The sequence below is a fragment of the Suncus etruscus genome, chromosome 1 (assembly GCF_024139225.1).
Source record: "Suncus etruscus isolate mSunEtr1 chromosome 1, mSunEtr1.pri.cur, whole genome shotgun sequence".
NCBI classification, from domain to species: domain Eukaryota; kingdom Metazoa; phylum Chordata; class Mammalia; order Eulipotyphla; family Soricidae; genus Suncus; species Suncus etruscus.
In genome coordinates, this window is record NC_064848.1 from 194,064,146 (window position 1) to 194,089,876 (window position 25,731).

The 25,731-nt window shown below is 46.6% G+C and overlaps 1 protein-coding gene across 1 annotated transcript in view; it reads right to left on the minus strand.

The window, feature by feature from the left end:
- Positions 1–25,731, minus strand: part of MARCHF10 (membrane associated ring-CH-type finger 10) — a 74,201-nt gene that overhangs the window by 42,344 nt on the left and 6,126 nt on the right. The window contains exons 2-3 of the mRNA XM_049779090.1: positions 25,582–25,688; positions 15,085–15,204 (exon numbers count right to left, since the gene is read on the minus strand). Of these exons, the coding sequence (XP_049635047.1) occupies positions 15,085–15,204; positions 25,582–25,671 (210 nt within the window). The 5' untranslated portion in view covers positions 25,672–25,688. The remainder of the gene's footprint in view (positions 1–15,084; positions 15,205–25,581; positions 25,689–25,731) is intronic.

Genomic DNA, 25,731 nt, shown 5'->3' on the forward strand with positions numbered 1-25,731 from the left:
AACTTCCCAAATGAGGGACATCTGAACACTGGTCTGTGGCTTGCTCTTCCTAGGACTATTAAAAAAAAAACAGATTTTACCTGGGACAGGACAGTGTTAAGTTAGAAATGGCCAGGGGACAATGTACAGAGACAATCCAAAGAGCAAAGAGACAAAAGCAGTCAAAAACAGAAAAGACAGAGTCACCTTCTTATGTTTTCCTGATAGCCTGGGAACTTTGTCAAAGACCCAGGAACTTATTTCTCAGCTAGTTCATACCCCATCACTCATACTATCAAATTCTGATCCATTTGCACAAGATCTATTTTTGCCCATGTGATGTGTGACAGGTCAAGCTAGGTGGGTCTTATGATATGGTGTGCAGCAGGGCATGACTCAGTGGTTGGTTTGAGTAAGAGAGAAGAGGCAGAAATCTGTATTTAGCTAGGGCTGAAAAAGATGGTGTGTTAGCTACATTTGAAATAGAGTTGGTCTCATGAAATGATCACAGAGAATAATCTAGGCAGCACTGCAACCCTCCAAGTGATATGGACACATGGGAGGGTGAGTAAGGACTGTGAGGGCAAGTGAACATTGTACCCCCAAACCATACTCAAATGCGAGTGCTGCAAAGGGAACCAAGAGTGGGGCCTGGAAGCAGCATTTGGAATGGGGGAATGTTTTTGCTTATGTAAGTGACATATAGCAAGGATATATGACATATCCTGCTGTAGAGCAGGATTTGGCCAACTCATGGCCAAATCATCATTGAAAATGCCTCATATAGGAATTAATGGAGAACTATCATAAGCACCATTGCCTTCAATCCAAGTCAGATGCAAGGAAAGAAGATTAAAAAAACAACTCACTGTGGAAAAATCCAGATTAATGCTACGTGCAACATTCAATCTGTGATAATCTAAGTGGCACCATTTTGAAATGTTAATGAAGATCATGAAAGGGGAGAAGTGGAGGTGAGGGTGTTATCTGTTGAGGGATGGGCAGGCGCTTGTTTAGATCAGAGTGAGGCCAGACCCAGACAGAAGTGGGTTTAAAAAGTGTATAAGCTCAATAATGGAGGTTCCTCCGGAGAAGGGAGGAAGGAAGCTGGATTGCTGTGTTGAGGATCGTATGGGTGGGCGGTACTCTGAGTTCAAGGAAAGGCTTGAGTCAGTGTGAGAGAATATGAGGGAGAGAGAAACCAGTATCTAGAAAAGATACTGACAGTGGTATTGGAGATAGAGTTTGTATACTTCAGAAGAAGAGAAACAAAGCATCCTGAAAAACTGCCATTGAAGTCACCTTTTGGTCCTTCCAGTGGCTTATTTTTAAGCCACTGAATCATTCTATATTACCAAAGAAATACGTGCTCATAATGGAAAAATAAAGATAGGCTTAAAGTTAAGACTTGAAAACATTCTAACTTCATTAACCTTGAAGCAGAAGTTTGATCTATCACTCCCCTTTCAGTGACTGATGAGACAAGACTAGTTTTCCAAGGCAATCTTTTCTGAAGCCTTAAGAGTGAGGACAAGATCTGGTCAAGCACCCTGGCCCACTTGTTCCAGCCATGAGGCTTAGGAGGTGAGTCTCGGCAGAGGTGTGTGAAGCGACAGTGTAGGCTGGCTGCTGCTGAGAGGAGCCCAGGCAGCAGCAATTAGGTGTGTCACATATCAAGACAAAGGATCACCATCAACCTAAGTCCCCAGAAGTCAGAGAGAAGGTGAGCTGTCTGCTGGCCTGGTCAAGCCAAGCTGCACTTAAAAGGGTGCAGGAAAGAGGCTAACACCTGGCTGAGTCATCACATTATGGGTCCCTTTGTTAATACTCTGATGAACAGGAGCAATAGCTCAGCAGTAGGGCATTTGTCTTGCATGCAGTTGACCAAGGAGGGACCTTGGTTCTATCCCCAGAATCCCATATGGTCCCCCAAATCAGGAGTGATTTCTGAGCAGATAGCCAGGAGTAGCCCTCTGAGCATCACCAGGAGTGGTCCAAAACAACAACAACAACAACAACAAAATACTCTGATGGACATACATACATCCAAAATGTATTTTCTTACAAAATTGAAATTGTATCATACCTAAGTGTTTCACTCAACAATATTTTGTGCTGTAACTAACTTTCTCTAATTCAATTGTAGCTTGAAAAATCTCAGGTCTATAAATTGAAAGAATAATACAAATCAAACCCATTGCCTTGCCAACCTGCTCTCTCTCCCCCACTCATTTTCTTGAGCAATCTTATAATGATCAGACTTCATGTTATACCATCCTTAAATATGTAGAGCATATTCAAATCAAATGTCCCTCAAATGAATTTAAAATAAGATTTTAAGTCAAAGCAAGTACCTGCATATCATATAATGTTTCGTTAGTTTTTTTTTTTTTTTTTTTTGTAGTTTTTGGGTCACATCCGGCAGTGCTCAGGGATTATTCCTGGCTCCAGGCTCAGAAATTGCTCCTGGCAGGCACGGGGGACCATATGGGATGCCGGGATTCGAACTGATGACCTCCTGCATGAAAGGCAAACGCCTTACCTCCATGCTATCTCTCCGGCCCCTTTTCTTTAGTCTTTTATTTTATTCTCTTCATCTTCTTGCCTTATGATTTTTATTTTGTTACTCAAGAGACCTGGTCTCATACAATTAAAAAAATTTTTTTGGTTTATGGGCCACACCCAGTGATATTCAGGGGTTACTCCTGGCTGTGCGCTCAAAAATCGCTCCTGGCTCGGGGGACCATATGGGACGCTGGGGATCAAACCGAGGTCTATCCTGGATCAGCTGCATGAAAGGCAAACACCCTACTGCTGTGCTATTGCTCCGGCCCTTACAATTAAATTTTTAATTCTGACTTCTTTAGGCAATGAGGTCTCCCTTCAGGGCCCTGCAATGCTGAGTGGAAGAGGGATGGTCTGCTAGCCCTCTCTGACAGGGATGGTGGGATCACCAGATTATCCCAACTTAAAAGTACACCCCCCAATAACTCTGCACTTATTAGGTAATCTGAAATATTCTTGGGCACTCAGCTGATTTATAAGCAAGGGCTCACAAATGATTTTTTATCTTTTGATGTGCTTTTCTGAAATTATATGTGATGTTGGGGTAGCAAACAAAGATTTCTCTATCCTTTTTAATGCAATTATTAACTCACTCTACACAATTTTTCTTTTTCTCACTTCTTTCTCTTTTGACTCACTCTACATAATTTTTCTTTTTCTTACTTCTTTCTCTTTTGTATTATCATTCTGGTTCCAGGGACATGGTTTTCCCAATTATATCATTTTATTGTTAATATTATTATTTTTGGGGGGGGGTCACACCCGGCAGTGCTCAGGGGATACTTCTGGCTCCATGCTCAGAAATTGCTCCTGGCAGGCACGGGGGACCATATGGGACACCGGGATTTGAACCAACCACCTTTGGTCCTGGATCGGCTGCTTGCAAGGCAAATGCCACTGTGCTATCTCTCCGGGCCCCTATTATTAATATTATTTTGGTTTGTTTTTTGGGTCACATTTGGTAGTACTCAGAGTCTCCTCCCAGTTCTATGCTCAGGGATCACTCCTGTTGTGCTTAAGGAATTATGCAGTATCAGGAATTGAACCAGGGTCAGTTGCATGCAATGCACACTTTCCAGACAACTGAATTATATCTCTGTCCCTTGTCATATAATTCTGTTACTTAAATTGTATCACCAATGATGTTGGGAGAGTTTATTGTCTCTTGCCTTGGTTGAATTTGAAGCATGGACAGATAATTCATTGGACAAGACCTATGTTAGTAAATGGAAAGGATGATTGAAAATAAATACTGACCTTATGGAGGTTATGGGGCTAGGTGGGAGGGAGATAATTGATCACATAATTATTTGGGGGCCAGAGAAGCACGAAATAGTTTAAGTTGCTTGCAATGCATATGACTGACTCCAGTTTGATTCCCAGCACTACATATGGGTCCTCAACTTCTGTCAGGAGTGATCTCTGAGCACAGCACTAGGAGTTAGCCCTGAATTCCATGGGGGTAGGACCCGAACCTTGCCCCCCCCCACCTAAAACTCTCCCAAACCCACAATAAGTATTAAATAGGGCTGGAGATAGGGTTAGTGGTAGAGCACCTGCCTTACATTTGTAAAGGCCTGACTTTAATACTTGGCACCACAAAATAAAATGATAAGTCAACAATGATTTTTAGCATAGGAAGTGGACAATATGCCAGTATGTAGATTGGGCATCTACATAGGGAAGATGTAGCTTGGAGAAAGGGAATGGGTGGGTAAGTCTCCCCCAAGGGGTGATGCTATAAGGAGGAGGAGCTACATGTACAGAAACTCCAGCAGGAAGCATCTGTCATGCAAGAGAACGCCAAAACTGCCTTAGAAAAAGCTAGTGGCAGGAGATATGTCTAGTCACCTGGACCTGGCTGTCTCCCTGACCCCGACCCCAACCCATTCCAAAAGCTACAGAACATCAAGGCAGGGATTTGAGCAGGCCAGTGAAGTGATCTGAGTTCTACTAGTCAACACTACTCCACTTGTGGAGTACAAAGTGAAATTGTAGGCAGGAATATGATATCATACTCACAAGGTACTCTGCAGTACTTTAACGGTCATTAATACCAGAGAGGAACACAGAGATGGAGTACAAAGATATTGGGGCTCAGATTGATACTACAAGGATTCAAAGCACTTGCCTTGTATGTGGTTAACCTTGAGTTAAATCCCCAGTACTAAATATGGTCCCCTAGTATAGCCATGAGGGACCTCCAAAGCAGAGGTAAATTGAGCACAGCCAAGTATGCCCCCCCTAAAACAAAAAAATTTTTAAAGAAAAATAAACTGGTGAGTGGTGCAGAGAAATAGCACAGGTGTAAAGCACTTGTCTTGTATGCACCTAACCCTAGTTAGAATCCTCAGTACTACATATGGTCCCCCAGAGCACATTCCTGAACACAGAGTCAGAAATAGCCCCTAAGAACTATTGGGTATGACCCCCCCTCAATAAATAAAATAATATCGGAGCAATAGGGGTCATAGATATAGATCAGTGGTAGAGTGCATACTTTGCATGCAGAAGAAAAACCAAAAACCCAAAACCGAATCAAACAAAGCCAAGGAAACAAAGTCTTTTAAAAAATGGAGTGAAAGGAAGGGATGGTGGGCAGAGAGATAGCACAGAGATAGGGCATTTTCCTTGCATGCAGACAATCCAGGATAGACGGTGGTTTGAATTCTGGCATCCCACATGATCTCTGAGCCTATCAGAAGTGATTTCTGAGCACAGAGCCAGGAGTAACTCTGAGCACCACTGTGTGTGACCCAAAAAACAAAAAGGAAAAATAAATGGCTCGGGTAGAGTTGCTGCTTTGCATGTTGTGATGCCTTGAGTTTGATCCCTGCCATGGCCCCACTTGCAAATTGCAATCCCTGGCCCTGGCAGTGTGTGACCCCTTGGAACTGCTACCAAGTGGATGGCCCCAAGCACACCCCACCACCTCAAGAACAAAGGCCAGAGGACAGGAAAATGGAGAGTCTACAGGCCTCTCAGAGTTCATAGGCAAGTAGAGTCCATAGGTCTTGGCAGTGGATTGGCTAGAGGAAAATAGGAGGAAAGTATCAGATTCTGAGGTGACCTCACAGAAGGAAGACTGAAGAACATCAGTATCTGTTGATACTGTTGAGTTCTTGGGGGAATTCAAAGAAAGATGATGAATAAACAATAGGCTATGTAGATGTGGGGTTCAGGGGTAGCTGACATTTTGCCTTTGGCAGTTAACATTTTGATGAGATAACCTTAAGGAGGATGTTTAGAGCAGGGCTTCTTGGGGGCAGGGTGAAAATTGGGAAGGGGCAGATGGCCCCCTGATGTCCATCAGCCTCTGCTGAAATCTAAGTTTCTCTCTCACCCACCAGTTCAGGCGACAGCCTCTGGTAGTATTAGCTGCACCTGTGATTTTTGTTACCAATAGGAATCACAGATACTTTCACATTTCCTTAAATTGGTAGCTGATGTCTCAAAATACTCTTTCCGCCCGTCACTTGTTTTTTAATGTGCTAATAAAGAGCCACATATATTACTGAATCACAGATTTCTAAATATATTTGGAAGACAGTTCCAATAAAAGTGGTTTCCTTTGAAATCTTATGTATCTTATTTCCATGCATTTGAAGTGGTTATTTTGAGACGAGCATCTACAGCGGAGTGGGTGATCCCACCCACCAGGGGACACTGGGCCCATCTGGGACATGCGTGGTACAGCCTCAGGACCAACTGGGGGGTTGCTTATTCACATAAGGTTGATTTCATGGGGTATAGGGGGAAGCCTTGATGAATTGTGATGGGCACCAGGCAGGAGGGTGGAGGGTGATGATGATGATGAGGAGGAGGAGGGTAAGGGGGTGACAGGAGAGAAGCACAGAAGCTTTGGGGGATGGTCAGTTGTTGGGGAGCAGGAAGGGCTTCCTTCTGCCTCCTAGTCTTAACAGGGGGTACAGAAAGATGGTGAGCAGGGATTCAGGGACAAGGATCTGGGAGGACAAGGTGCAAGTGCATGTCAGGATGCTGCAGGGAGATGGAGTGCTCGCTAGATCCTACCTGGGCCTCCCCTCAACTAGGGTTCCTCGTTTTGCTCCTCCCTATTAGCTCCCAAATCCCAGTTGCCTTCCAGATCCTACCCATGCCTTAACACACACACACACACACACACACACACACACACACACACACACACACACACACAATCCACCTAGGTCCTTTTGCAGCTGCCCCAGGGCTGCCTCTCCTATGTGGTGGTCACTGTACTACTCGCAACTCACATGGGGTCTTGATTGTGAGTGGTTTCTAATGACTTGATTAAGAAAGCAACAAGATAAACAAGGGAAATTTTAGCCTGCAGGGCTGCTGAATGTTATAAAGTGGATATAATGCAGGTAGGCCCTGGACTCATACCTCTTCCAAGTGACAAACATTTTTAATTTTGAAACCTGAATTTTAATAAGTTTTAAACAAGCAATTTTTGTTGTCTTTAAAATTAATGAGAACTATTTTTTTAAAGTAGGGTATCTTAATAAGATAATAAATGAAATGCAAGCTATTGCATAAAAGTAGGGAAGGCTTATACTTAAAAGTAGGGGAAAGTGTACTTTTCTAAAAGTGGGGTTACATAAGGAAAGGTGAAGCACTACATTCTCATGTACATTTTGAGGTGGGTCCAGTGAACACAAGAAACTGGACCAGAGCCCCCCATTCTCCTGCAGACATGCTCTGAACATTGGGGAGTACTGGGTCAGCAGTCCGTGTGGGACTGACTCAGCCCAGCAGAAGGCTTCTGTTGAACAGGGCAGGGCATGATCTGGGGGCAGCCACACTGGAAGGAAGAGTTGCCCCATTTGCCTTCCAGATCCTATTTAAAGAGTGAGGGTGAGGCACAGACCAAGCAAAACTCTTGCAGTGTGTCCAAGTGGATTTGCCCCTGAGTTTCCCACATGCTCAGTGTCCCAATGGGTCCTTTGTCCACCTGGCTTAGTGGCAGCAGCTCAGTGAGGTAGGTAGGACTTTCCTGCCCCTATGGTCCTGCCAGCCTATAACAAAGGCAGCTCAGCCTGTGTTTCAAGCAGCATCAGCCCCTCTGCATAGTGGCTGGCCAGTAAGCCGCTTTTATGGGCAGTACTCAGCAGGGGCTTGTCCTTCCCATCGAGCTGGCCACTGAGCACAGGCCAAGCTGCTGGCCTCTGGATAGTCTGAAGCCAGGTCAGGGAGCACTCATCACTCCTGGGGCCCATCCTCTTTCATTTCACTCAGGTTGGGGAGCCTCACCAGGCCTGGTGACTGTCGCAAGGTCATCACCTCCTCACAGGAGCACCTCTTAACCACTGCCTCCTGCAGCTGGAATAACTAAGTAGCCCCCTGGGCCTCAGGCAGTCCTTAAATGCTTCCTCATATCTGCACTAGTAAGGTGTGGGGGCAGTGCAGGGAGCAGGTAAGCCAGATGACAACATACATGATCCTGGGGGCTGACATAGATTCCTGAGTAGGAAGCAATCAGAGGGGTGAAGGCAATACATTCAGGGGGCTCTGAGACCTGCCACAGAGACCACATCAAGGGCTCAGTGGGGAGCCGAGCTCCAAGGTCAGTTCCCACAGACGGTCACCACCCCGGGGCCTCACATTCCCGCACTATGACGTGTGTGTCTAGGCTGGCAGATGCGGGTGGCTCATCTCTGCCTCAGCTCAGGTGCACCTCTAGGGCACAGAGCCTGAGCCCAAGGCAAGAGGCCGCTGTGACAAGCACCAGCCAGGTGTGAGAGATGACTCACAGCCTCCTGGGTGGGGGCCCTTGGCAGCCAGAACCCCAGAACTGAGCTGAGCAGCTGGGACCCAACTCATCAGCACACCAGCCTGGGGCCAGAAAGAGGGGGTGGTCCAAGCCCCAAGGAATCAGACAATGGACAGGGAGAGAAGATGAAAGGTGTGACTCATGGAACACGTATGCCGTGTGCTAAGCTGAGCTGCGGCAGCTTTCACAACAGACACGGCACCTTCCGGGTGTCGGTAAATTGACAGTGACAGATTAATGGGAGAGCGACTCCCCAAGAACTGTTTGAAAGAGAAGCTGAAGGCTTCCCAGGAGGCAGACGCTGAATAAACAGGTAACAAAAGAGTCATGCAAACATGCCCAGGTGGGCAGAAAAGCCGCAACTGCAAAGTCAGCCCCGGACAGCAGCATCGTTGTCACCACAGGGAAGCAGCATGTGTAAGGAGAGAGAGAGCAGTGCACGGGCTGTGCCCAGGTAGGGCCAGGGCTGGGGTGAACTTGAACCTATCCTACCATTTGCATATCTGCATGGTCTGGTGAGGTCACAGAGTCTGTAAGCAGGGTTAACACCACAAAGGAATAGGATTTCAATTGAATTTTAATTTTTGCTCGTTTGTTTGGGGGCCATACCTAGAGGTACTCAGGGCTTACTTACTCCTGTCTCTCAGTTCAGGGATATGGGGTGTCAGAAACCAAACTCGGGTTTTGCTGCAAGTCAGGCAAGCACCCTAACCAATGTACTATTTCTTCAGCTCTCAATTTCATTTTTTTTTTTTTTTTGGTTTTTGGGTCACACCTGGCAGTGCTCAGGGGTTATTCCTGGCTCCAGGCTCAGAAATTGCTCCTGGCAGGCACAGGGGACCATATGGGGCGCCGGGATTCGAACCGATGACCTCCTGCATGAAAGGCAAACGCCTTACCTCCATGCTATCTCTCCGGCCCCTCAATTTCATTTTTTTAAAAAACATTTTCTTTTCCTTTTATTCTTTTTTGTTTTTGTTTATTTTGGGTCACATCACACCTGGCAGCTCTCAGGGGTTACTCCTGTGCTCAGAAATCACTCTGGAACCATATGGGATGCCGGAGATTGAACTTGGGTCCATCCCAGTTCGGCCACATGCAAGGCAAACGCCCTACCACTGTGTATCGCTACAGCCCCTCAATTTCTTTTTCTTTTCTTTTCTCTTCTCTTCTCCTTTTCTCTTCTCTTCTCTTCTCTTCTCTTCTCTTCTCTTCTCTTCTCTTCTCTTCTCTTCTCTTCTCTTCTCTTCTCTTCTCCTCTCCCCTCCCCTCCCCTCCCCTCCCCTCCCCTCCCCTCCCCTCTCCTCTCCTCTCCTCTTCTCTTCTTCTCTTTCCTTCCCTCCCTCCTTCCCTCCCTCCGTCCTTCCTTCCCTCCCTCCCTCCCTCCCTCCCTGCTCAGAAATCGCTCCTGGCAGGCACTGGGGACCATATGGGATGCAGGTTCTGGGTTGGCCGCTTGCAAGGCTGCTGTGCTATCTCCCCGGCCCCTGCCCCCCTCAATTTCATTTTAATTAACTTAAAGTTAAAGATCCCCAGTAGGAGCTAGGGGCTTAGTTTTAGATTTCCATATGGGTCTTCACATATGGGTGGGATTTCTGACACTGAAAGCTGCTTGAAGAGGCTTTATTTTTCCCTTTCACCTCCGAGTTTGGGAAGGTTATCAGCCACCAAACAGCTTAAATGTTTGTGTTGGGGAGCAGCCCTCACACTGCTCTGCCGCTCACCTTACTTCCTAGGAAACTGATCTCATCCAGGCAGGCCACGGCGGAGTGTCAGGTTCATCGCCTCTGGCTCCTGCCAGGGTTAACTTGGGTCCTCGTGACCCGGAATCTAAATATTTCAGTTGCTCAGTGTCTGCCAGTGAGAGGAAGGTAATCTTATTCCTGTTGGCAGAGTGAAAGGTGCTCCTGAAAAACTGAGAGCTGATCTCCTCCGCTCATAAAGTTGATGCGGTGACACAGGAAGCAATGAGACATGGGGTTTTCAGCCAGGATCCGGGTACAGACACAGGATATTGCTCTTTATGGAGGGTGCTGCATCCCCTATTGGGGGCGAACTATTTCCATCATTTCCTGCTTGTCCCTTTCCATAGGAAGGTCTGTGGGTCACAGTCAGCTTCTGTAGGCCAGAAGCCACCCGGGGGTCCCACGAGAGAAGGCAAGGTGTAGACTGGTCTTTGAGAGAGAGAGACCAGGAAGCTTTTCCAAGCACTGAGCCAACTGGTTCCATGGAGCTGCCATCCATTTCCCTGTTAAATTCTGGTCTGATCCTACAATGCACAAATGTAAGGGGCTTTGAAAAGGGTCTAAGATGAAGCTGGTTAGCTTTTTACTTTGCTTAGGTTGGCTTCTAGGAATGTGGCCTAGTGCAGGGTGGTGGCAAAGGAGGCATTCTAGAAGCTTCCAAACAGGCTCCTTCATGGACATCCATGGGAACATAGTTGGCAGGAAGAGTTAGTTGGGCACCAGGGCACTATCCAAATTCATTGAATATGATTCTGTCATTTCAGTTTTCTTTGTTCTTCCAGTGATCCCAGAAATAAGCATAATAACCAGCATCTCCTTAATGGGGAATTAAAGTGCAGTGAAGAGTTTGCTCCGCAGTGAGGGACAGAGCTGGCCTGGTGATGATAAATGGCCATTTCCACTCTGCCAAGGACCCACAGGAGTGTGGCAAGAAGCCACAAAAGCCTCTTAGCATCTCTTGCTAGGCACTGATTCCTCTGGGCACTGTTTCACACAGCCCCTGCCCTGCTGGAGGGGAAAGTCACTGATGGCAACGAAGTGAAGAAATTCCCAGGAGAAATAGCCACAAAGTAGACAGTATTTTGGGGGACCCGTCTAGTTAGAGATGGGGGTCTGGTGGTGATAACTTGCTATTAGACCTGATCCTTGATGGTAGGTACCTCGCCTGTTCAGGCGTTGGCAGAATTGGGATAGTCTGAGCCAGGGCTGGGGCATGAACAAGTGATGGAAATTACAATCTAAGTGTCAAAATGTGGTGGTGAGGGCAGCCTTCACTTGATGGAAAAGTTGTCAGAGCTACTCCACTCAGGGTTGGCACTGCCTGATGAATGGGAGTGGGACCTGGCTCTCCTCATAGCTCCTGCTACTGGTGTCTTAAGGAAGAATCACCTCAGGAATGTTTACCTAGGGTGGAGAGCTCCAATGGGTCTATCCCAGTGCAGATTTGGAAAAATTCTGCTCCTCCTGCCTCTGTCTGGTCAATGGAGATTTTGTGATTTTGTGATTTTGTGATTCCTGAACTCTGACATCACATTCAATCCTCCAAGCTCTACAAATCTGTTTGGGCTGACCTGACTCTCTTTGGGGAGTTAGCAGCCTCTCTGCTTGCCACAACCTCAGGTCTAGCTCTGTGACTTCCCAAACATTCAGGAGTCTGCAGGAAGAGGGGCCATCCCTTCTGCTGTCCTTTAGGAAGTGAGACGTAGCATCACAGGCCTTCATTGCAAGCTGCAAACAGCAGATCTTTGCTAAAATTGAGGTTTGAATCTGGGAAAGGGCAACACCAACCCAACCTGAAAGTTGGGCTTCAATCTTCAGTATTTGGGGAACAGGAAGGGAATAGGAAAGTGGGTGACCCTTTCGTGGGTCTGGCCTCTGCGCCTCCACATGGAAGTCATGAGGGATGACAATCTGGAGGCACCATTCAGACAGCCAGGAGGGACGGATTTGGTGACATTTTCTCTCCCTCTGCCCTTTCCGCATTTCTGCATCCGGACAAAGAGCCTCCAGGATCCCCCCAAAGAGTACTGTGATACAGGGAGCAAGGCAGAGGTGAACTTTCACTGTGGAAAATTCTAATTTTGTCCCTCCCTGGTTGAGAAGATATGACCTTGAAGACTCTGGTACACTCCAGGCCTAGCCCTTGGGATGTCATTATCTGCAAGAACTGAGATTATGTAAGAAATGCTGTCGAGCTCTCCAGCAGAGTGAGGCACCCTGACAGTGCAGACACAAGATGGTTGGTACTTGGGAAAGTGCCCTCCTGTGAGCTTTACCACAGAGGGTGGCATTTACCTCAGAACTACTTCTGTATGTACAACTGGGTCCCTTTCTTAGGGGAGAGTGCACTCCTTTTTTTTTTTTTGGGTTTTTGGGTCACACCCGGCATTGCTCAGGGGTTACTCCTGGCTGTCTGCTCAGAAATAGCTCCTGGCAGGCACGGGGGACCATATGGGACACCGGGATTCGAACCAACCACCTTTGATTCTGGATCGGCTGCTTGCAAGGCAAACACCGCTGTGCTATCTCTCCGGGCCGAGAGTGCACTCCTAAGCAATGCTCAGGGTGATTCCTGAGACTCCCCAGCCAGCAGACCAGATACTTTAATGTCCACTCAGGGGTGAAGGTAGCTGTCAGGGCAGTGCTTAGCACATGACATATGGTGCTGGGGATCAAACTTGGGGCCTTGGTCATGCAAGGCAAGTACCCCTGACCTCTATACCAACCTCCAGCCCCAAATATGGTCCTTCTCAGATACTTCACAAATAGGAATTATGGAATGGGTGATTTTTCACAGTATAAAGAAGATAATGATCCCCCCAATATGTGGAAGAAGCTGCTTCACACAATATGAAAAATCTGTCACCATCATGTCCCCCAAAGTTTGTAATGAAATATGACACTGAAAGTCCTAGAATATTCCCTAACTGTATGCCTGTCCTCCCCCACCCCACATACAGCATGGCCATGGCCCTGCCTGATTGTCTTCCTGACACAAAACAAAAAAACCTGCCACTGTTAGTACCACCATTTGACAGACATGACAGAGAATAAAGAAAGAAAGAAAGAAAGAAAGAAACAAAGAAAGAAAGAAAGAAAGAAAGAAAGAAACAAAGAAAGAAAGAAAGAAAGAAAGAAAGAGAGAGAGAGAGAAAGAGAGAAAGAAAGAAAGAAAGAAAGAAAGAAAGAAAGAAAGAAAGAAAGAAAGAAAGAAAGAAAGAAAGAAAGAAAGAAAGAAAGAAAGAAAGAAAGAAAGAAAGAAAGAAAGAAAGAAAGAGAGAGGGAAGGAGGGAGGGAGGGAGGGAGGGAGGGAGGAAGGGAGGGAGGAAGGGAGGAAGAGAGGAAGGGAGGAAGGGAGGGAGGAAGGGAGGAAGAAAAGGAGGGGAAAGAAAGGAAGAGAAAAAAGAAAAGAGAAAAGAAAGAGAAAGAAAGAAGAAAGAAGGAAGGAAGGAAGGAAGGAAGGAAGGAAAAGAAGGAAGGAAGGAAAAGAAGGAAAGGAAGGAAAGGAAGAAAACAAAGTTTTCTCCTCATTTTTTGGTTTCTGTTGCAAGCATAAAAGGTATGAGATTTGACTGACACTAAAAAGGTTTGTTCTGGCCAAACTAGACCAAACGTCTGGATTCGCTTCCTCCTGGAGTACAGCCTGCAGGAGGAAAGATGCATCCAGTGCACAGAAAACTCAAGCCTTGTTCTGCCGATGTTCCTTAATCTTGAGTTCAGCTCTCTCCTGGGGAAACCTCCACATCCATGAACATCAATCACAGACGTTTTCTAAGGGCTCCTTTGAACATTAAATAACCACAGTGTGAACATTCTAGATTAAGGAAGAAATCCCAACCAGAACTTGATTGATACCAGGTAGCCAGGCTCTATCTCAGGATCCAGGACACTGAGAGAGGGGAAGAGACCATCCTCTGGAGTACATTTCATCCATAAAATATTAACTAGGAATTCATAAAAGGCATATTCGTCATCTTAAATCAATTCCCCCTGTGGACAGCTGGTGTTGAAGGCAATTTGCGGTATGTGGTGCTTACCTAGGTTAAGTAAAATTCTCACCCGGGAAGAGCTTACACATGAAGGAGTTTACACATAGAGCCTATGGCTCAGAGCATTGTTTCTGGATTCAAACTGGCCAATATGGAAGTCCTACCTCATCCCCTTGGAGTTTCTGATCTCTCCTTAGGCTCAGATTTCTCATCAATAAAATTAGGCAAATATGTATAAATTTATGAAATGTAAATGATGACACTGGAACACTGTGACCATTCAAACACTAGCCACTCACTCTCCTGGGGTGTGTGATTGTCATCATCATGTTGCTATTATTTTGGTTTTATTACTTTTTATGATTTCCACCCTAAACAAAAATGGCAACAGTTGCTAGTTACTACATGATGGTGTTACCTTTGAGTCTTTTCCCCTTAAAATAAAAACTTGACTCAGTGATGCCTGGGTCACCCATCAGTCCAGGGTACTGGTGTACTGGCCTATAAACTGGAAATGCAAGGCAGGGGGCTGAGGAGCCAGGGCCTCCCAGGTCTCATACTAAGGAGGAGCCAGGTGGTGCCAGCACAAAAGCTCCTGCCCTACTTCTCTCCGTGTAATATTTCCTTTTCTTTTTTTTTTAATATAATTTTTATTTTGAACATAGTGGCTTACATATTGTTGACAATATTATTTTAGGTACATATTTACATAAAATCAGGGGATTCCCGGGGCCGGAGAGATAGCATGGAGGTAAGGCGTTTGCCTTTCATGCAGAAGGTCATCGGTTCGAATCCCGGCGTCCCATATGGTCCCCTGTGCCTGCCAGGAGCAATTTCTGAGCATGGAGCCAGGAGTAACCCCTGAGCACTGCCGGGTGTGACCCAAAAACCACAAAAAAAAAAAAAAAATCAGGGGATTCCCATCACCGATTTGTCCTCCCTACACCTCAATATTTCCTTTTCTAATGGGTTTTCCCTAGGTTGTATATTCTGCCTCCCCACCCTCACAGCTGCAGAATGTCTCGTGGAGTACCTGTTTGGAAGATGACCCACTTGATAACCAGGATTTCTCCATATTGGTCTCTTGTTCCTCAATTTGATCTTGTTTCTTCTCATTTGAGTCTTTTCTAGAGTTTTTCTGTCTCAGACACTCCTAAAAGACAAAAAGCAGTGTGTCTTTACTTTAGGTCAACAGCTGGCTTAGCTTAGTTTCTGCTTCATTTCCTTTGTGGACCTTAACGACATGACCTGGACTTATCTTTGGGGCTTACCAGCCCTTGGACCAAGGAAGATGGCCATCTCACTACCACTTCCTGGGCCCTTTGCCCAAGTGCCAGCTCAAAGGATCTTAAGTTTTTGTTTTTTGTTTTGTTTTTTTGGGCCACACCCAGTGACGCTCAGGGGTTACTCCTGGCTAATCACTCAGAAGTTGCTCCTGACTTGGGGGACCATATGGGACACTGGGGGATCGAACCTCGGTCCGTCCTAGGCTAGCGCTGGCAAGGCAGACACCTTACCTTTAGCGCCACCGCGCTGACCCTGAAGGATCTTAACTGCTTTAATAAATCCTAACAGTAAGCATACTAGAGGACATTTGATCTAGTATCTGCCAATAATCTCTGCATGTGTGCATGTATGTGTGAATGCCTGCATGTGTGTGTGTATGTGTGGTCAAATCCATGGCTTCATGTTTGCAAGGCAAGTACTTTGAGACATCTCCCTGTCTCCCTGGGCCCCCCATTAGTCCTCTTGGGGTTTCTTTCTGGTCTTCCCCGACAGACACCTCCACCACTCTGTACTCTGCATTATTTCCCAAATGCTGGTCCAGGATTTTCAGAAAGGAGTTCCAATGTGGCGGGGAAATGTCTTACAAAAGTTCTTTCATCAAATCCTGAGGCTGAACCAGCTCATGCGCCTTCTCTCTTGTTTTCCTGCCGCATTACTTACTTTCCCCATTGGCTGGATTAATTGGTTCCCTGATATAAACCTATATTACTTGAATTGCGCAACCCCCCTACTCTATTCAGTTGTTTTACTTTTGAGTCTTTCTCTCTTGCTGATCAGAGAGAACCTGAGAGAAAGGATTACCTCTTATTTTATGAACAGCTTCTATCCACCCACTGCAGATTTAGCATTGAACCTCACTTGAATTGCTGTGTGTGTGTGTGTGTGTGTGTGTGTGTGTGTGTGTGTGTTGGAAGAAAGGATCAATTTCCCAAGGAAAATGACAAAAAAAAGATAATACACAAAAACAATTTTTCCAATTTTTAAAAACAAACTTCAGAGACTAGCACCAATTGTTTCTCCTCCAGTACCGAACACACTCAGGGTGCTGCTCAGAGGTAGGTCTCTGTTGTGGGAAGGGGCTCTTCAGCAGGTCTGCTCAGGCAGCCCTGGGGCCACTCCAGCAGTGCTTCAATGCCAGGGCCCAATGGTGTGGGGCCCCCTAGGTGACATGTTTTGGTACCCAGGGATGTCTATGTGGTGCCAGGGATGAAACTTGGCAAGGCAGGTGCCAAGCCCCTGAGCTGCCTTCCCAAACCTTGGGAGGTCTCAAAGAATATTTTAAACAGTGTAAAACAGACACATGTCTTGAAAGAGTTCTAGAACTCCAGACTGGCTTCAGCTTTGCACTGCTGGAACAGCCCAACTCAGTACCACATGCCACAGCCAAGGACACTGTGTCGGAGGAGGCTGCTGTCCCCTTCTTCCCAGTGGTGCTGAGAAAGGAAGGATTCCTGGGGCATGTTTTCCCTTTTCTTCCTCTGTTGGAGAATGTGTTTCTTTCTGTGCATGATATGAAAAATCTCATGCCATGGGAAAAGCCTAGTTATGCTAGGAGATTCAGAACAGAAACGACCTGATATAAACCCAACATTTGCACTTGGAATGGGGACCTGAGGGGACACAGGCTGACTGTGCCTTACATTGACTCCACACTCACTCTAGAGGCCACTGGCCACCTGCACAAGGGGGTATCCATAGAAAAAAGGTGCAGAGAACCCACCTGACTTGGAGAGGGCAAGGTCTCCAAAGTGGTCATTTGGCTTATTTCTGTTCCACAGCTCATTACCTTTTAAAACACGACGCCACGTTGATGATAAACCATTATAATAAATACCAGGAAGAGTTTTAATAAATAACTGAAAAAGGACACCCCCCCCCAATGCTGGAGAGTAGCTGTAATAAATCAACTACACCCACAGATAACAAATGTTAAGCTCAAAGAGAATCAGATAGTTTAGTAAGGTCCAGCTAGATACGGAATTTTTGCTGTTCCTATTGCAGAGATTTCAGACCAGAGCTCACCTCTGTGTGGGGAGACTCTGATGTAGGGACCAAGTGCGGGGGGGCCTGTTCCCTAAAGCAGCTATGTCTGTGTGATCCTGTGTGACCTACTGGGATTAAAGACGCTAGAAGGAAATGCTGATGGGCTGAAAGCTGAGGCGCCTGCGTTGCAAATGCACGCAGGACCAGGACTGACTTTGTGGGAGGAACAGAATTCTTGTGGGCTGAGTGTTTTTTGAAAATTCTCTCCAAGAATGCATGCAACTTAAATATTTCTTTACCAAAGGGGAGGAGGAAAGAACAGTTTGCAATGTTAAAAAAAAAAAAATAAAGAAAAAAATATCCCTTATCCCACTGGTCGGTGAGAACCAGAACAGACCAGAGCCAAGGTAGCTCCTTCCGAACCCTTATCTTGATAGAGCCAAGCAATCTCTCTATGCAAATCAAACTCGAATGCACTCAGACTTAGAGCTCTGCTAAGAAGGGCTTGGGCAGAGAGCCAAGACCAGACTCCTGGGCCTAAGAAGAACAAAAAATTGCCATCTCCCCCAACTCCCGTCCCGCCCTATTTTCTTCTGATTTGCAAATGCAAACTTTTTGAGTTCATGGCTCATGTTTGGAGGTTGCTGAGTGACAACAGCAGAGGAGTATGAAATCTACAGGATGAGGAGGAGGAATGGATTTGTAATTCAGAATCACTAGGGGCTCCCTTTACCTCTGGAGCTGTAAAAACCTTCTCTCCTTTCCTGCCAGGACCTGGGTACTATAAATAATTCTGTTTCTGTGACAGCCTGGCTGAGGGCAGACTTGAAAGGGGAGGCACCAGGTGAGTGTTCCTTTTCATCCTTGGGAGTATAAGGGCTAACTCCTCTTCTCTGATAGTGCCACCCCAACACCTCCCCTATTGCACCCCCATTCCTCTGGCTGCAGAATGTGCGTACAGACCTCTGGGGGTGATGTGGGTACTGCGACTCACTGTAATTCAACTCTGAGAAAGGCCACAAACCATAGTCCTGCCATTTTCTAGCACCAGTGGCCTTGGGCAAACTGACTATTCCCATATATTATTGCTTCTCTTGTCTGTAAAGGGAGATACCTCAGTGCTGCAGAAGTCTGGGGAAAGCACAAGGCACTGTTGGCAAGATGCTTAGCAGAGTGAGTCTCAGGTTTATGGTGGGCTCAACCAAAGGCATGCATCATCACCTCCACCATCATCACCACCACCACCACTACCATCATCACCATCACTCCCCATCACACCGCTACCCACCATCACCATGACTATGACCACCATTATCACTACCATCACCATCACCACCACCTTCCACCACTACCATCATTACTACCAACATCGTCACCTCCACTATCACTATACTATCACTATACCACCATCACCACTGTCGTCACCTCTATATCCATCACCCACCAGCACCATCACTGTCACCACTGCCATCTCCACTATCACAACTGTGTCATCATCCTGACCACCAGATCACCACTATCATCACATCTACCACCACCACCATCATCATTTTTCCACTGCTATCAGCATTATTACTATCACAGTCACCATCACCACTAGTCTCATTAGCATCAGGCTCTTAGTAATTGTTCCTAATTCTATTTCTTGGTTTACTCCTATTTTCAGTTCATCTTTGCCAAATGACATGACTCTAATCTGGTCACAGAAGAACAAAGACTCTTTTTTATCTAGACTGAGGGCTCATTCTTTCTTTTCTGCCCAGAAGCAGAGCTCTGCTTCTTAAGCCTGCACTTCCACCTGTCTCAGTTCTTCCTCCTACAATGTGCTCTCACTCATTTCAAGTCTCCCTTATAAGCCACTTTTTCTTTCACGTTATAGTATTTCATTTGCTTGTTTTTTTTGGGGGGGGGGGCCATATCTAATAGTGCTCAGGGATTACTCCTGGCTCTGTGCTCAGAGATCACTGTTGGCGGGACTCTGGGGTCATATGTGATCATATCTGGTCTACCTCATGGAGGTCAAGCACCCTGCCCACTGGACTATCCCACTAGCCCCTATTATTACAGCTTTCTAAACCCATATTTCTTTTTGATGTTGTTTGTTTGTTTTTTTGGGTCACGCCCGGCAGCACTCAGGGGTTACTCCTGGCTTTACACTCAGAAATCGCTCCTGGAAGGCTCGGGAAACCATATGGGATGCCGGGATTCAAATCACCGTCCTTCTGCATGCAAGGCAAATGCCTTATCTCCATGCTATCTCTCTGGTCCCTAAACCCACATTTCAAAAACACTCAGTATTTCTTTAACTTCATTACTTGTTCCCACCATTCAGCATTCAGGCTCCTGGGGCCTAATGAAGTTCCATCAGAACATTCTCAGTTCTTTTTTTTCCCCCCACCAACATTCTCAGTTCTTGAATAAAACCATGGTATGTCCCAACCCTCCATTCCAGTCAGCTGTGGCCTCTGTGGAAGTTACTGCTTTGAAATGTAGAATTGCTACTTCCTTCAGTAGATTCTTCTTTGGTTATTGTTCTTATCTGATAAGTTCAAAATTCAGAAGTTTGGAATTTAGTTTTGAGAGATTAAGAGAGTCAAGGCCGGGGCTGGAGAGATAGTATAGTGGGTAGGAGGGCATTTAGCTTTTATGTGGTCATCCCAGCATCCCATATGATCCCCTGAACACCACCAGGAGTGATCCTTGAGTGCAAAGCCAGGAGTAACCCCTGAGTATCACCAGACATGTGACCCGCTAACATAAAGCCATGTCTTAATAGAAATAATAATAAGACTGGGGTGACAGTTCAGGGTTTGGGGGACAGTCACTTACATTTGGATCATCCCTGGCACCATCTGAGCACCATCAGATGGGCTCTGGAGACCTCAGCACTGCTGGGCCTGAGCAATGCTGCATTCCTGCTGTGGATGAGGATCCCCAAGTTCCAGACCATTGCTTCCCCACCTCACCCCCCCCCACACAAAAACAGTGAGGCATGCTATTTCCCTCAAGCCAGTCTACTTTCCATTTTCTCTATGTAGGCTACAGTAACACATACACAGAGATGAGCAGGGATGGTCAGCCACCACGGTCAGCCAAAACATCTCCAGTCCCTTAGTCCCAAGTGGATGGGTGCACACCCATGCCACTGCTCATGTCCCTGAACAACATGATATCATTGTTTTCAGTTGATCTACACTTGAAAGAATCCAGATGAATAAGTGACATGAAAGGAAACTCATTTGATAGATTACAGAAAATCATCCTACAGTGCCGAGCGTAATCTTTCTAACTTTTCAGTGGACATTAATGGCTAAATCCTGCCTCCTGTTATATAAATACTTCTGACCAAAAGAAGTGGGGGAGAGAGAGAGAGAAAAAAAGCTCTGTAGCACGAACATCCTTGAAAAAAATAGAGCCAAATTCTGAGATGGCATATAATTATGTACTAGTTACCAGATTCTGAAATAGCATGTAATATGCCAAAAGAGATGTTTATTCCCGCTCGTTTTCTCAAAAGGGTCCCACCCAGCCACTGAAAGGAGAAGCATCAAAATAACTCAGGGTAGTTTTAGCACTCCTTCTGATGGCTCACTCAGAGACCTGTGACAGCGTTGCCAATCTGGTGCAGACCCACCCTTAGCAGAGTGTAGGGTGCCCCAGGAGGAGTGAACACAGGAGGTTTCTCAGGGCGCCAATTTCAGCCTGTTCATTAAAGGCGAGACAAGCACAGGAAGGAATATGTGGCAAGCATATATTATTTGGAAGTCCAATCTAGTTAGTGGGTTGTGTGCTATTTGGACATCCTGAAATGAGAAACCTTATGTCCAAGCAGATCTCTGGACTGCAAGCAAAAGTTGGGGTTTCTGCAGGAGGTAATTGTTTAAGATCACTGATCTTAATACAGTCTCAATACAGACTCAATACAATCTACCTTGTAAATTATCTAAACACACCAACACACCTGAGTTATATGTGGGCCAGGCTACTGAGAGTTCATTTGAATCATGCAACTGATTTTTGGATCACTATTTTCAGTCCTTTCTAGAACAAGGCAAAGGATAGAGGAAATGGCACAACTCGTGGCTATTGCCCATAGGGCAGTTTCTGTGGGTGGGTGGCATCATCCATATTTGCTTCTGTAGGCCATGTGGTTTTCAAAGTGCTTAGTGAGGACAGATCTGACCTAAAGGAAGAGTGACAGGTCAGTTGAGTCTGACCACCAAGCCCAGCTGGTAATGGCAGTAGGTGTGGGCCTTCTTGAGTAAGGTCCTGGGTTCCATACAGAGAAGTGAGATCCTGCTCTGCCCTTACTCAGGACATTATGGTCCAGTGTGATGCAAGGTCACCCAGGAAACAGACTTCAGTAGCTCTGTCACTGAGGTGACAGTTTCAATAGATAGGTGACAAGCTAGAGGGAGGGTTATGGTTTCAGGAATATGAAACCTTCTGGAACTGTGTGAGGTCATGGCTGCAGACTTGGCAAGTTGTTGTAATATACATTTAAAGTGGGTGTATTTTTATGACATGTAGATTATAAATCAATAAAGGACTCTGTGTGTGTGTGTGAGTTTGAGCCTGTGTGTTTGTGTGTGTGTGTGTGTGTGTGTTTTAGGTCATACCCAGTGGTGCTCAGGATGTACTTCTGATTCTGTATTCAGGGATCACTACTGGCAGGGTTTGGAGGACCATATGGTATGCTGGGGATCAAAGTCAATTGGGCCACGTGCAGAGCAAGAGCCCTGTCCATTGTACTATCAATAAAGGCCTCTTTGTTTTTGTTTTTGGGCCACACCTGATTTTGCTCAGTGCTTACTTCTGATTATGAACTCAGGTTATTCCTTGTTGAGCTCTGGGGAACCATATGGGGTGCTGGGGATCAAGTCTGAGTTACTGCATGCAAGGTAAGCATCCTACCTGCTGTAACTGTCTCTTGGGTCCTAATAAAAGCCTCTTTAAGAAAAGAGTATTAGGGGTATACAGAGGGTCCCTTTAGTTGTAAATGATGGTCTTCACCACGCTTGTCAAAAGAGAGAAGGAGGGCCCGGAGAGATAACACAGCTGCGTTTGCCTTGCAAGCAGCCGATCTAGGACCAAAGGTGGTTGGTTCGAATCCTGCTGTCCCATATTGTCCCCCGTGCCTGCCAGGAGCTATTTCTGAGCAGACAGCTAGGAGTAACCCCTGAGCATCGCTGGGTGTGGCCCAAAAACCAAAAAGAGAGAGAGAGAGAGAGAGAGAGAGAGAGAGAGAGAGAGAGAGAGAGAGAGAGAGAGAGAGAGAGAGAGAGAGAGAGAGAGAGAAGAAACAGGAGGAATGGCTGGAGGAATGGATAAATGGATAAATGCCCTTCTGGCTAGTCTTATTGCAGCTGCCTGTGTGTGAGGCAAAAGGATGGAGAGGTTTTCATGCTCTCAGCTGGCAACATCCAATTCATGTTTCCAGTAACTCCCACGAGAGCAGTAGAGAGCAAGTAGAGAGATGGCAAGATGGGAGGCAAAGGGGAGTAATTCTAAGGACTTTATTATAGTCCTGGAGATAACCCATGGTGGTAGAGTCAGGGAGGGAGCAGGAGGTGGTAGAGAGAGGCATGAGCTCATGAGCCCTGAGGTAAACTTGGCAGTGTTCAGGCCAGTGGGTGAGAAGGCAGAGGAAGGAGTCTGGGAAGGATTTTGCCTTTCCCATCAGAGGGAGGTACAGAGGCAGGTGGCGGGATGAGGAGCATGTGGGAATCATTGTGGACATACTGACTTTCAGGTGTCCCTGTGACATCCAGGCAATGTCCCACAGACATCCCAGGCCTGTCATTCAGACACTGAGCAGTGGCTAAGACCACAGGGATGGAACACGAAACAAAGAGACCCCATGAATCAGAAGAAAACTGGACTGATGGAAGCCACCAGAATGTTTGAGAATATGAGAGAAGAAGGGAGAATATGAGAGAAGCAGGAGGAGAAAAATGGAGGAGAATGTGACATCAGAAAGGAGAGTAAGGAGAGAGGGAGGACTAAATGCAGGAACAGTGGCTTCAGAAAGTGGACGGAGCAGCATGGGTTCTCTGGAGGCTGGTTCCAGGAGGTGGGAGGTGAGATCCAAGCAACACTTAGAGGTTGAGGAGAAGGGGAGGCTGTGGTGGGGGAAAGGTCATCTGAGGACATCTGGGGGCTGGCAGATGCCAAGGCTGCATCCAGTGGAGAACACGTGGTCCACAGAGATTCTGGTTTTTCTATTGGGAGGTGGGAGTCAGGCCTGCAGTGGGTTCAGTCCAGGAGGAGGCTTGACAGAAACAGAAGAGAAGCTCAGGATGCAGAACAGGGTGCAGGGATTGGGTCTAGCAGAGGGGTGGAGGCAAGATAGATGGGTGTGCAGCCTGACACGGAAGCGGCTGGCAGTTTCCCACCCCGGGACCTCGAGTTCTTTGTTTTGTGTAAAACAGGAAGAAAAGTTCCTGGTTGAAAGTATAGGCATCGGAGATTTGAAAAAGTGGAGAAGTTGAAAGGCTTATGCTGGAGAGGGGGCTGGAATGAGTCACCCTTCCTCTTTCCTTTGCCCTGTGCCTGTTCTGCTCCCTGGGGTCCCAGGGGCTGGTCTTCACTACCCCAGTGCCCTGCTTCAATCAAGCTTCTCTTCCCCAACATGTCCTGTGACTTCCTGACTTGTTCTGCAGCAAATTCTGTCTTTCTGTCTTTCAGCGTGCCCCCCACCCAGCAGCCAAAGGGTGCATTAATAAATACTCTGTGTGATAAGAGTAAGAGAAAACATCACAAACCAAGCTTGTCCTGGAAGACTTGCCTTGACGGGACTCCAGCACTGGCACCATACTGTTCCTTTGTGTTTGGCCACTCGGGCTATCCCAGGCCACAGCCTGGCTTGTTTGTGTGCTCAGGCCACTGTGCTGGCTTCGTCCCATCACCCATCGACCTGTCCCAGCACTGTGTCCTCTAGGAGACCTTTCTTGCCTGGGAGAAGGAGCGTCTCCACACTCCATCACTTCTGGCAGTGTTTGAAGAGGATTGTTTTCACCCTATTAGATATTTAGAGGAAGAAGGGGCCTTTTCTTACGTAGTTACTTGTCTATTTTTATCAGTTATCAAGAAAGAGCTCCAAAAGAGAAGGACTTTTGCTCAGAAGGTGGTAGGCCCATAATAAGTGTTCTTGTTTTATGAGGGCCAGGGAAAACCCAGCTGAGGTCAGAAAATGAAATCTAAGATGTGTCTCAAAGTCACCCTGTGCAGTGAGTGTCTTAGGCAGAGACACTCGTGGTGAGATTCCTGTCTCCTGCTGAGAGAGGTACAGACCAATGACCCCAACCAGGAATTTGGGGGCAGAGAGAGCCCAAGGTGGCCCAGTCCTTATATCTCTTCCCATTTATTGGACAGAATTACCAAGTTTCATTGCCCTGTAGGTGGGTCTAGATATGATGAGGAGACATGCAACTGAATTCCATATTCAGACCCTGAGCTCAGTAGAGATAAACTGAGAAATCAGATGAACTATGGGAGCTCCGTCTGGTTACCCTGGGGAACCTGGGCATTGATTCCATTTGAAATTGCTCTGAAAAATTTCTGAGCTATAGGCCACGAGGTTAGGGGAGACAAATGGGGCAGCTCTGTTTTCCTCAGGAAAGGAGTATGTGGTGGTCCCTATGGGGCCTGACAGGTGACCTGACCCCCAGCTAACAGTGAGTGACACTTTATAACAGCTCCCAGAACCCCACAACCCAGTTTGGCAAGTTTGCCCTTTGCCCGCTCTAGGGGACTGCCTCCTGGCCCCAGAGCTCCGTCTGTTGTGTTTTTGCCTGTAAACACTGTAACTAGGGTGACAACAGTTCTTGCTAGTTGTACAATGTGCCAACTACCTTTCTTCTGGCCCGATGACAACCAAGATGTTTTCTAAAGAGACGGCGGAGAACCAATGAACTCCGTCCTGCCTTTTTCCCTTGACAGCTGCTTTCTCAAATTTAAACCCCGGTGTCACTTGTGGGTAGGGTGTGTATGTGGAGTTCAGGACCCAATACTTCCCAAATGTTCTCTCATTTCACTGTTGTGGGGGGGGGAGTGGGTTAGTGGTGGCTACCATCAGTCCCACTGTGCAGCTGTGGAAACTGTGATCTAAGAGATATTGTGACATTCCCTGGTCAGGCAGCCAGTAAGTGGCAGGGATGGGAGCTCACCACATTCTTCCTGCTCATCCTATGCAGGTTCTGGAACCCGACTCCACTCCCTGTCAGTGGTGGTGTGAGCAATTTTTGTTCCCTGCAGTTACCTGGTATTCAGAGTCCACCTTATGCTGTATGTCCCGCAGATACTGAACATCGCTGACGAACTTCTGCCTGTCCTTTGCTTCATGCAACATGATTCTTAATCCCCAACCTGCAGGTCAAAGATAAATAAACAGGCTGTGAGATAATCCTGT